We start from the raw sequence: 12,484 nt of genomic DNA, 5'->3' as shown, positions 1-12,484 counted from the left end.
TGAGGATGAGCAGTTAGTAAAGAAAGAACAGAAACACGGAGGGCAGGGAGAACACAGAGTGTCTGCAGGAGGACTGCGAACACTCAGCACCAATCTTCATCGCGTGTCAGGAGAGGCAGGGCAAAGGGCCGCAGCCCAGCAGTGGAGCATTTGCATTAGATGAAGACAGCGCTGCAGGTTCGATCCCCGGCAACTCTGGGCAAGGGCTGGGAAAGAGACTCCCTGTCTGAAGCCCTGGAAAGCTGCTGCCAGTCAGTGCAGGCAATACTGAGCTGGATGGATCAATGGTATAAGGCAGCTTCCTGGGGTCCGACTAATCTTTCCCTTCCATCTTAGCTAAACCTAAAGAAACTCTGCTAAACTTGAACTCAGGAGAAGGAGGGCGGGGATCACGCTTTATTTTTTTAGGGGAAGAGACACAACTCAGGGTCCGCCTGCCCAACACATCACGGCATTTATCTGCCTGAGTTGTACAAAACTCCATTGTAGAAACAAACCCGAAGGAGCAGCGAAGGAAGGCAAACGTTTAAAACTTTTTTAAAAACCTTGAGGGTGGGAGGATTTTTGAAAAAGGTCAGACTGGAAATAGATTTAGAGTTGAAAACTGAACCCACCTCCCCACTGCATTTCAGGGGGTTAGACTACTAGATGATTCTTCGGGCCCCTTTGAACAGAGGGGACTTCGGCTCCTGGCCTGTCTCTCTCTTCCCGACTTCTGCATATCTCTCTGCACGCGCCCCAAGGTTTTGGCCCCTGCCCTCCCCATCACCGCCCACGCCCTGAGCATTTATTGTTTATTAGGGCTCTGGGGAGCAGGGCGGGGGGAGATCAAAACCAGATCGTTATTATTATTTGGAAGACGGCCCCGAAAGTGACCTCCGCTGCTGGATTCCAAGAGGCGGTCAGAAGGGGGGAGGGGGCTTTTCGCTGGGCCCCACCAAGGGCTTCGCTTTGATCTGCCGGTATTTGGTGCCTTTGCAGAAAAGAAACAAACAGATCCATTTCCCCTTCCTGGTGGCGACGTGCTGAACCCCCCCCCCCAAATCTCTCTCTTCCCCTGCCATAAAAGGCTGCCTGAAGTCCGTCCAGCACCCAAAGACCACAAAGGAAGGGAGGGGGCTGCTTCTTCTGTACCTGGATGGGCGAGACGGCAGCTGCTGGAGCTGTCCTGGTGGGAATGCCGCTGAGGGGGCTCCGGGAGACCTTGTGGACAGGAACGCTTTGCCCCGGACCACCTGCGAGGGAAGAGAAAGCAGCTGGTTGGTCTTTGTGGAAGGGCAGAGGAACAGGCTGGTGGATTGGGTCAAAAGGGGACCCGCCAAGTCCAGCACCCGGTTCTCACTGTGGCTGACGAGGTGCTGGTGTTGGTTGCTGCCATCGCTGATGGCAAGTGAGGTCTAATGGAGAGTGAGGGCAGTGTGGTGATGTAAATGGGCCTAAGAAGAGGTGGTCTTGCTGGGCCAGGCCTAATGGCGCCCATCTAGGCTGGCATCCTGCCCTCACTGTGGCCAACCAGAGCTAGGGCTACATGCTGCCATCGCTGATGGCAAGTGAGGTCTAATGGAGAGTGAGGGCAGCATGACATAAATGGCTGCAGGAAGAGCCTGGCTGCTGGATCAGGCCAAAGGAGGCCCCTTCTGGGCCAGGATCCAGCTCTCACGGTGGCTAACTGGATTTGGCTGCATGCTGCCGTCACTGATGGCAAGTGAAGTCAAATGGAGAGTGAGGGCAGCAAGATATAAATGGACGCCAGATATAAACCAGGCCCAAGAGGGCCAATCTAGGCCAGTATCCTGCCCTCAATGTGGCCAACTAGGTGCCAGCTAGGCCTAGGGCTACATGCTGCCATCACTGATGGTAAGTGAGGTCTAAAGGAAGGCAGTGTGTTTATAAATAGCTGCAGGAAGAATCTGGCTGCTGGGTCAGGCCGAACGAGGCCTATCTGGGTCAGCATCCTGTCCTCACACAGGCCAATTAGGTGCCCCAATGGACAGCCTGTAAGCAGGACCAGAGTTCAAACAGCGCTCTGCCCACTTGTGACCCCCAATTAGTGATATTCAGGGGCGTTCAGTGGCTAGTAGCGATCAATAGCCTTATCCTTAGGCATGAATTTGCCCATACCCCTTTTCAAGTCACCCCAAAAGTCCTGTAATGCCCGACTGCAGGATTCCCAGAGGCAACTGGCTGTCCCCTGTTGGAAGCAGTGAAGCTGGTCTGATCCAGCAGCACTCCTTGTTTTCACAGTCTAAAACGTAAGGTTTGACTCGGCGTATATAGGAAGGATTGCAGCTCAGCAGCAGAGCATCTGTTGGCATGGAGGTCCCGGGTTCCATCTATGGCATCGAAACAGCCGGGCTGCTGGATCAGGCCAAAGGGGGTCCCTCAAGTCCAGCACCCTGTTTTCCCAGTGGCTAACCAGATGCCCATTATGGGAAGCCCACAAGCAGGATTTTAGCGCAACTGCAGGAGTCTCCCCTCCCGATTAGCCCTGCATTTTAAAATCACCATTTTGCACTGTTTTAAAATGCTGTTTTGCTGCATGCATAGTGCTGCACAGAGTCCTGACATTTCAAGAGATGGTGCATGTATAAAGGCATCTGCAAACAAATCCAAACAGGAAATACGAATGAGAGCAAGAAGACATTTTGTCAGAGAAATAAGAGACCCTCAGCTCCGTGGCGTTTTGGGGTTTTTTACCTGGGCACCCCAAGTCAAACGACTTGATCAACGATTTGACGGTAGCCAGGGACTCGGGGGGCGTCGGCGACGCGCGGCTGACGGAGACCCCCTGCCAGCGGCTGGCGGGATCCGCCTCGACTGCGTCCATCACCTCGATGGTTGGCCTGGAAGGAAGAGATGAGAGGGAGGTGAGAGGGAGGAATCCTCTCGATCTGTTTGAGTTCCTGAGCGGAAACCCTGGTGGGGTGGGTGTGAAAAAGCACAGGCCATGGGATTTTGCCTGCGTTTGTCTGCATTTTAAACTCCTTCCCGCCTCCTGGAATCATTGAGTTGTACAGTTGGGAGGGACCCCCAAAGGTCATCCAGCCCAACCCCCTCACAATCCTGAAACGATGTGGGGAAACAAATGTGCAGCGCATCTTTAGAAAACGGCACGTCTCTGGATTTTGTGATGCAGTTCTTCAAATGGAACAAAATGGGGTAATGCGGAGAACCTTTGGCCCTCCAGATCTTGCTGAGCTAGAACTCCCATCACTGACATTGGCCATGCTTGCTGGAGCTGCTGGGAGTTGCAGCGCAGCAACATCAGGGCGCCAAAGGTTCCCCACTCGTGTGTCCGGGCGAATACAGCATACAAAAATGCATTACGTGAGGGGGGAATTGCTTGCAAAAACAAAAAGTGTCTATATTGGGAGAAATATTCCCTAAAAACGATGAAGGGTTTTCATGAGGATTTGGAAAACAACGAACAGCAAATGGGTGCAGGAGTGTGGCAGAATGAACTGAAGGAGGAGAAAAATGAGAGACCGAAATTGACAAGATTGGCCCATCCTTATACCAACACTGACCCACTGACAAAGATAATGTAAAAGCAATGCAGAATAATGAGGACAGAGATAAAGTAAAAGCGCTATAAAATAATGACAAGGGTGACAGAAATAATGTAAAAGCACTGTCGAATAACGTTAAGGAGGACAGAGATAATGCAAAAGCTCAATATTATCATCATTTCTTGCTGAATTTCCCCCACAGCTTTATAATTTGCTGCCGGCAAAAGGAACATTGACTGCCAAAGCAGGATTGAAGAGCCACGGTCTACCCGCTTGATATGCAGTGGAAGAGAGTTTCAAAGGTTAGGAGGTGCCTGATTCCCACACTGTGGAGAATGGCCTTTCTGCTAAGAGGGCATCTGCAACTAGAGCATGCATGACAGATGGCAGTCCAACCTCTGCTGGAAAACTTCCAAGGAAGGAGAGACCACCACCTTCCAAGGGAGACCGTTCCACAGTTGAACAGCTCTTACTGTCAGAAAGTTCTTCCTGCTGTTTAGCCAGAACTCCTTTCTTGTCACTTGGGTTTGGGTCCCCACCCTCCAGAGCAAGAGAAAACAAGATTGCTCCATATTCCAAGCGACAGCCCTTGAGATATCGGAAGGTGCATTTCATGCTATTTTCTAAGAGGTGCAGAGGAGCAGCTGTTCTGTCCCCCTGTTCCCCAAACAACTTATCCAGGCTTAACATTAACGAGAAGTATAATTATTATGGCACCCCTTGAAAACCAACAAACTTAGGGTCTTTTGGAGTGGTCAATTTTTGAGACTCGTGGCTGCAGCGGTTGCTTCCCCATTAATAACGTTTTTAAATGTGACTCGCCACCTGCGATGCAATTTATGTGGATGCAGGAAAGGGGATATGATGACAACAGGCACACGAGACGGATGAAAGACCATCAGATTCTGCGCTGAATGAGCTTCTCTTTTCTCCTCGTGAGACCCATTCTCTCTCTTTCCCTCCCCCTGGCACCCAGTCCATTCCCAAACAGCTGCGTGGCTTTGGCTGGGCTATTAATAGGCACTGAATACTTTGGGATGGGTGGGGAGGTGTACATGGAGGGGGTTCTCTCTCTCTCCCACCCCCTTTTTGGCATCCCAGCCTCGTCTCGGCAGCACAAGAGCCCCTGGGAAGCGGGGGCAAGGAACGACAGGCCGAGGTGGGGGAGGGGTTGCTCACAGATCAATGGAGGCACTGTCTGCGGGTGAACAGCGCCCCACCTGCCCCTTGCCAAGTGCCCGGATTTTGTGCCAAAGCGACGGGGAGGGCAGCGAGAGGGGCAAAAAGTCCCCTGGGGACTGATGGCCCCAGTCCTGGCCTGATCCAATACAGGGTGCGGAAAGAACAGAGTTTAGGAACAAGGGACATCCACTAGGATTTTTTCAGTTTCGCTTTTTAGCAGACTGGAGTGGCGTGCTTCCGGCTCCTGCGTACGAGGGGCAGCAGCTGGGCTGGGGTTTTTTTAACAGGGCACAAAAGGCCAAGCAGAGGCCGGATTCTGCAGGAGGGCAGCGGAGCAGGGGAATGAGGATGGGGGGTTCCAGCCAGCCTTCTGGCGGTTCCCTCGCTGTGAGAAGCCAAGTTGCAGGGAACCAGGCAGAGGGCCTTCTCGGTGGTGGCACCCGCCCTGTGGAATGCCCTCCCACCCGATGTCAAAGAGAAAAACAACTACCAGACTTTTAGAAGACGTCTGAAGGCAGCCCTGTTTAGGGAAGCTTTTAATGTTTAATAGGTTATTGTATTTTAATATTCTGTTGGAAGCCACCCAGAGTGGCTGGGGAAACTCAGCCAGATGGGCAGGGTATAAATAAATTATTATTATTATTATTATTATTATTATTATTATTATTATTACCCCTTGGGGCTGTGCCCCCGGCCAGAGGAGAAAGGGGCCTTGGGGGCAACAATGGCACAGGGTTTGCTCAGGTGGGGAATGCCAGAATTGTACCGTTGGGTCGGACCCAATGAATAATCCAGCCCGACCCCTTGTGATGATAAAATGAGGACAAAGTTGTTTTTAAGCATTTCCCGAGGAGGCGGCCGGCTAAGCACCAATCTGCTGAGATGGCCTTTGCTTTTCCAGACATTTTGGACTCCAGTCCCTATCAACCCCAGCTGACACAGCCCTGTTTCGGACGACACCTCCTATCACCCCCCAGCCCAAGTAGCCATGTCTGGACCTGGGGCGGGTAGGAGTTGTGGACCAAAATATCTGGAGCTCATCAGGCGGGAGACCCCAAAACCCTTCTACTTGGTTCGAAGGGCTACTGGGCATGAATGCACAGGTGGCTATTCCATCTGCATACTGCAAAAAAAAGAGCAGGCGCTCACACAGAACAGAAGCTTTTCTCCAGCAGATGTGACAAAAAGCCTGTCTATTCCAGGACCCAGTTTCCCCCAGTGCCTCCCGGAAAACACACAGACATGGGACTTGGAGGCAAGGCCTGCCTCTCTCACCGTTGCTCCCCAGCCAATGGTCTTCAGAGGTAGACTGCCTTGGGAGCTGGAGGCTTCACGTAAACAGCGGTACAGCCTTACCGCGCAGCTAGCCAGCATCACGTGTGTGGACGCGCTCGCCAGGTAGAAATCTACACACGCACACACACGGGAGATCCGCTGTGATCACATCTATGTTTAAGGAAGGCGCAGCAGGTATTTTAAACCGACAAAGGTATAGAGAGAAGAGGCGGAGAAGGGCACCTGGCTGCCAGTCGCAGATTTATTTGCAGTTTTGTACACGTTTGTTGAAATATTAGTCTCCCTCCCTCTCTTACACACAGACATACATACACGTGGCTCAGCAAATTGTCGCCGTTACTGGTTCAAGCATGTTTACAAGTATGGAAGTCAAGCGGTCCGATCGCAGAGCATTCCTGAATTGCACACCAGTGTCTGCAGGTGGGAACTGCCCCATGGCGAATGCACTTGTGGGTTTCCCCACCACCCATGAGGTTGTGGGCCTCCAGGCTTGACCTCAGTGCTTCTGATCGAGCGAAGTGTCCGAAGTTCGTATGTGTGGCACCATCTCAGCAGAGTCCTGCTGGGATCCCTGTGTTCCTCTGCACCCCAATGCCTTCTGCAAAACTACGCAAGGGCACGAGGGGTGCGAGGCTGGAAGTTTCCCTCCCCTTGCTGTTATTGATCTGGAGTGTTTGCAACCCGCTCCTCAGCCCGAAAGCTGAGTGGCTTACATACAGACAATCAAGTTGAGAGATGAGTCCCTGCCTGCAGGCGCACGGTCGCGGCACAAAAGGAAAATGCGACGGGAAGAGAAGAGGAAAGAAGAAGCGAATCTTCAAGTTAAACGGCACTTCTTAAAAGAAACCGGCTGGAAGGGAATTTCACAACATTCTACCTCCCGGGGACTTGTGAGAGGGGCTACAATGACAAGGCGGCGGGAGGAAACAAGCCAAGGACCCCTGGGAGGGGAAAGTAACGAGAGAAGACACTGTTCATCCATGCTCTTTCTTGCATCTCTGGGGCTGGAGGGCTAAATGGCTCCGATCCAGATTTGGCTCAGAGGCTGGCCGCGGCTGACCCTCAAAGTCTACTTGTGCAAATTTCTCAGCAACTGTTCTGCAAGAACGCAGAGACAGGACATTTCAGGATGAGCGCCGGTCATGCCACAGACTTCCCCTGAGTAAAGATTCTGAGGAATAAAATAAAAACAAAACGTGGATTTCTGATTGCCTTCACAAGGGATAGATGGGACCACCCTTTTGCCAGCTCTGTAGAGAGGACTCCCTGCAGGGTCGTGGGGTCCAGGAATCCACCAGCTTGGCGCTTTTGGTCTGGGGGGGAAAGGAGCCATTTCCCGGGCTGAAACGCCAGTGACGCAAGCCCAACGTTTTAAAAGCGTTCTTGTAATCCAAAAGGGTGGCTTCAAGTTGGAGAGACCCACAGCTTCCCCCCTGCAAGTCAAAGAATTCAAGCAGCTTCCAAGTTTGCAAAGGGGGGAGACGTGGGGGCGCAGGAAGATGGCTCTGTAGTGCAGCTACCGAGGGCATCCTCGCTTGACCCTCACTGCCCTCTGCCCTTTCTTCTTTCCTGTCTTCAGATCTCAGGAAAAGCAGCAGCAAGTGGTACGCAGAACGTAGACTGCAGAACAGCAAATGGGTTTCTGGGTTTCAAGTCGTGCACTGCCACCTAGTGGCTGGTCCCTGTCGTTGGACATTGAGGAAGCATCCAGGCAGGTGAAGATGGCCGGGTGATGGATGGGCAACACTCAGCCCCACCGGACGGACATTTGCTCCGTGCTCCGTGCGGACAGTTGCCGTGGCAAACCTGGGACAAAGAGGTACGTGCAGCGGCAGGTCGTTCTCAGCGGAGAACCTCAAGTGTGCAGATTAGCAGCTCTTTCCCGTGTCCGGAGCTGGGTCGTTTTAAAAACCTCGAAGCATCAGAATGCAAGACTGGGGGCCTGCAGCAACCCCGAAACTTCAGCTTTCTCGCATATTGCTTTCACATAGCCTTCAGGGAGAATAAATCTCCCCCTTAAAAAGTTAGGTTTCGGAGAGGGAAAAAAGACAGAGAACACGTAGGAATGACAGTCTGGAGAAAACGCCAGGAAAATCATTTTGTTGTAAGTGCTCAGATGTTTCTTTCCCAGTTTAAAACCCCGTATTCTTCACCCAAGGAGGAGCTGTTACATGTGGCGGTCCTGAGCCCCTGGGCTGGGCGGTGTGTTTCATCCAGGGCCCGGCTAATTGACTGGGATCAGAGATCTGTGGAAAGAGAAAGGGAGACCAAAGGTGGGCTTTAAGGGATGCTGACAGGAGGCAGAGTCTTAAAAAATGGATGAATTGAAACCCCCCACACCTGAAAAGTATACTGAGCCAGGCCACTGGAGCATCAAGCTCACGCAGCGTTGCCTCCATCAAGGATGAGATGTCAGTAGACTCCCTCCTTCCACCAGCCCCAGCCAGCATGCCCAATGGTCAGGGATGATGGGAACTGGAGTCCAACAATGTCCAGAAGGCCCATGCATTCTGCGTCCAGCTCCCATTGTCCCTGACCCTGTTGCCTGACGGGAACTGGGAGTCGCCTGTGGCAAGGGGAATCATTCTCCAGGCGACTAGGCTGGGAAGTGCTTGCAAACTGGAGGGGGGGGGTCTTCATCCCACAGCCCCTTTTCAGACCATTCATGGGAAATCAGAGGCAGACGGGAGCAACGATTTGCTGCTGTTGACCTAAGGACTTTGATCTTTGCAAGGCAGCCCTGAGACCCATTTTTCACATGAGGGAGTAGTAGTTGTATGGATTGCCGAGACAGAATACACACAACCTCCCTCCCTGAATTTCGAACAATTTTTTTATCGTCAGCTTCTCGGCCCTCCTTGGAAAGGTTCTCATCGCCTCCAACAATGGTCAAGACTCCTGCCAAAATAAGATCCTTTGACTCTGCCCAGAGTTTTTTTGTACCATTATCCGTTGGTGTTTCAAGGCCCAAATGACTCAGGCCCCAAATATCTTGATAGACAGCCTCTTTCCTTACAGAGAGAGGGAAAGGCGCCCATGGTAGTTCCTCTACCCTCAGCGAGGCCTTCTCTGGGATGGCCCCCAAGCTGGGGAACTCCTTCCCCACAGAGCTGCTGCCTGGCCTCTTCACTGTACAGCCTTTGGGGAATGCCGAAGACACGCCTCTTTTGCTCTGGCTATTGACACGTGAAGTGTCACCTTATTTTTATGGCTGCGAGTTGTTTTAAATTTCTTTTAAGGCACCCCTGGGCCTTTGGGTGAAAGTGACATGATAAATAAATTAATAATAGTAAATCATAACCCACACCGCTGTTGAACCCAATCCCGTCTGCAAAACAAACCTCTTCTCCGCTCCAGACTGGCTCCTCTGAAACTGTGATCAAGAGGGAGACGGGGGGGGGGTGTTAAACAAGGGGGCTCCCCTCCCCGCCCCCCATTTTTGGGAGCGACTGTTAAAAGCGAGAGCCCGGCAGCCTTCTCAAGCCTCTGCAAGACGGGACAGCCACGACACACATGGAACGGGATGTGAGGGGGAGACACCAGCGGACGAGGGGGCTTAGTACACACAGAGAGCGCAAAGCTGGACTCTAGAAGAGAGAAAGGGAGGTTAAAAAAGCAACGGAAGCAAACAAATGAAATAAAATTGTTAAAGCACAATGCAGCCTTCGGGGCATGTGCAAAGAGCAAAAACAAATGTGGGAAGGAAGAGGGTTGTTAGGGCTGGGAGCAGGCGTGAGGGGTGGGTTTTTTGCCCTTTGCACCGCCAGAGAACCTCTTACCTTCAGTTCAGGTGTGCTCTGGAGACCTCGGGGGGTTTGCGTTCTGTATCCTCTCCGGGAACGAAAGGGAATTGAGAGTGAAAGTGGCGGAGAGAAAGCGGGGCTTGTGTTGTTGTGGGAAAGAAGTCGGAAGGAAGTCAAAGGACAGGCACTCCAAGCTGGAAGGGCAGGCGGTTTGCTGCCTGGGGCGAAGGACACAATGATGGCACCCCCAAAAAGAGGCCGGCTGGAGCGGCAGCTCCGTTTTACCCTGACGCTGGTGGCAAGACAGCTTCCTCCACTGCCCTTGAGGTGTTGGAGGCTAGTTTTGGGGGGCCAGGACAGGCTGTGTAGACTGAGGACCTCAACTTTCCTTTACAAAAAGAAAAAGCAAGCTACTAGTCCCTATGGATGGGCAGAGATATTCTTGAAAGCACGCGGAGGGGGTCAGGGGAAAGGAGGTTCAGAGCCTTCATACCTCTCTTCACTCCATAATTATGCAAATTATGCAAAATAAATTATGCAAATTTGCACTGCAGAGCTAAAGTTTCCTTGGCTTTAAGAGGTCTAGTTGTATCGCTGTCTGCGGAGGACAAATAACTGCCCCCTCCAACACCTGCCCAGAGATGCAGTAGGCTGATCTGCCCCACAAGTGTGTGGGGTGGGCCAGACCCACTGCAACGCGTAATGAATAATGTTACGGACTAAAAAAAGTCGGCAGAATCAGGGTGGTTTCGGCGCTGCTGGCTGCTTGGCGGTTCCACGGCGCAATTGAATTTGCGATATGACAAGGAAGCTGGACAGAGGCGGGGAAAAGGGGGAGAACACCGAGCGAAACAGACAAGAGAGGCAGGTTGATAAAGCGAGACTCCTTCAACAGAAAACATGCCCTTTGGGATAACCAGGTTTGGCTTGAGGGTTTTTTTTTAGAGATAGTTCCTCATCTCATGTTTTCCGTATCATAGACCCGGCAGGAAAAACAGTCCGTCTGCATCTCCTGACCTGGAAACGCTGAAGAAGGAGCAGGTCTGAACAGGAGTGCATCCAGCTAGGGTTGATATTTTACACATCCAGGGGACAGACACATAGCATTTCCGTTGTGTGTGCATATCTGTGCGTGTGTGAAAGGGCAACAGATTGCTTGCAGCTGCGGTTTTCTGCTTAGCAGTGACCCCTGCATTGCAGAGGTTTGAATTCGATGACCCTTTGGGTTCCTTCAAACGCTGCAATGCTATGACTCCAAGACCTGCTGGATCAGGCCAAAGGCCCAGGCCAGGGTCTCTCAAACTTGGGTCATCGGCTGTGGTTGGACTACAACTCCCATCATCCCTAGCTAGCAGGACCTGTGGTCAGGGATGACGGGAGTTGTGGTCCCACAACAGGCGGGGGACCAAAGTTTGAGAAACCCTGGCCTAGACCAACTGCAGCAAAAACCTGCAATCAAGGATAGACTGCCTGTGATCCTGGAAGTTCCACGCAGCCAATCAGGCCAAGCCGCTACTGAAAAGACCTCACCTGTCAGGTCCCCTTGCAACGCACCCCCCACCTCAATAACATATTTGAATGAAATGTAGCTGACTCCCAAGGTAGAAAAGAGGTAAGTCTCTCTCTTTCGCACACACACTCTAAAAAACGTCAGTTGCCAACATTCTGCCACGTGCTGGTGTGACCAAGAAATCACAGCTGGAAGCGCCACTGAGAACTGAAGATAAACCTGTCCTTCAGATCAACTGAAGATAAACCTTCACCAGAGACACCCCCCCCCCCACGGGTTCCCTTAGGAACAAGTTCCCCTTCACGCCAGCAAAGCAAGAGGGTCCTCTGCTGACCCCCGGCTGCTGTTCGCTCTTCAAATTAACCAAATGAACAACCTTAAAAAAAATGTGTTCCTGCAGGAAACGGAAGTTCGTCCTCAGGGTGTTTTGTATACCGGAAACCCTTGCTCACTTTTGCACGCATCCCAGTCGCCATGACGACGGGCATTTTGCTTGTGTATGCGGGACGGGAGGAACAAGTGGGACCGGATCATGAGCAGGGTGAGACCCTCTGGACTGTGGAGCCCGTCAAACCACGGTTTAGTGTGAGGCGCATGAGAAGGAACAAGACGAAACGAGCTGGAGGGACAGTGATTGGTGGGAAACCTTTCTTTGTGTATCAGCTGAGCAGCCGCAACAAGCCTCTGGCTCACGAGAGCCCAAAGAGAATGTCCTCTTTGGGGGTCCAGGGAGGGTCTCCTCGTGAGCCAGAAAGGCAGCGGGGCTTTGCAGAGACTGCTCAGGTGCGAAGAAGTGGCAGTGGTCAATGTGCCACCCTGCCTGTCGGCTGCTGGGTAGGAAGGCAGAGCGGCCTCAACAAAGCCCTCTTCAGGCTCTGGGGAGGGTCTGCTCGCGAGCCAGGACTCTCCAGGGCGCTCCTCATTTTGGGGTCCCACTGCCAGGCTCCCGGCAGCCCCATGTAAATGGGGAGTTGCCTGTATAGTTCACAAACAGTTCCTGGTTGGGACGACACGGGGAAGTGTGGTTCATTAAAAGCAGAAATTTCTACATTCCTTCTCTTGGCCATGTGGGAGGCAGAAGGATGTGAAGAGAAGAAAAAGGGAGTGTGGAAGGGTATTGTTGGGAGAATCTGCTTACTCAGAGTGTTTGTGCAGGAAAAACTCAGCCTTGGGCCAGTTTGATAGAGAGCGGGCACCCTGTTCTTGCTGCCGAAGCAGGCATCCAGCCCTGGCAGATGTGCTTT

General features: G+C 52.3%; 1 protein-coding gene and 1 long non-coding RNA gene across 6 annotated transcripts in view; both read right to left on the bottom strand.

Moving 5' to 3' along the window:
- Positions 1-12,484, bottom strand: part of SPECC1 (sperm antigen with calponin homology and coiled-coil domains 1) — a 114,112-nt gene that overhangs the window by 31,216 nt on the left and 70,412 nt on the right. For all 5 annotated transcript variants that reach the window (XM_082201700.1, XM_082201703.1, XM_082201702.1 and 2 more), the window contains 2 exons: positions 2,698-2,843; positions 1,135-1,235 (listed from right to left, as the gene is read on the bottom strand). In XM_082201700.1, the coding sequence (XP_082057826.1) occupies positions 1,135-1,235; positions 2,698-2,843 (247 nt within the window). The remainder of the gene's footprint in view (positions 1-1,134; positions 1,236-2,697; positions 2,844-12,484) is intronic.
- On the bottom strand, positions 6,211-11,134 carry LOC309520345. The gene is made up of 2 exons (XR_014214221.1): positions 9,329-11,134; positions 6,211-8,233 (listed from the first exon to the last, which is right to left on the bottom strand). It is a non-coding gene; the product is annotated as an uncharacterized lncRNA (long non-coding RNA).

This window comes from Podarcis vaucheri (genome assembly GCF_965113315.1).
Source record: "Podarcis vaucheri genome assembly, chromosome: 15".
NCBI classification, from domain to species: Eukaryota; Metazoa; Chordata; class Lepidosauria; order Squamata; family Lacertidae; genus Podarcis; species Podarcis vaucheri.
The sequence above is the reverse complement of the archived record's forward strand: the minus strand, read 5'-3'. Positions and strand labels throughout refer to the sequence as shown.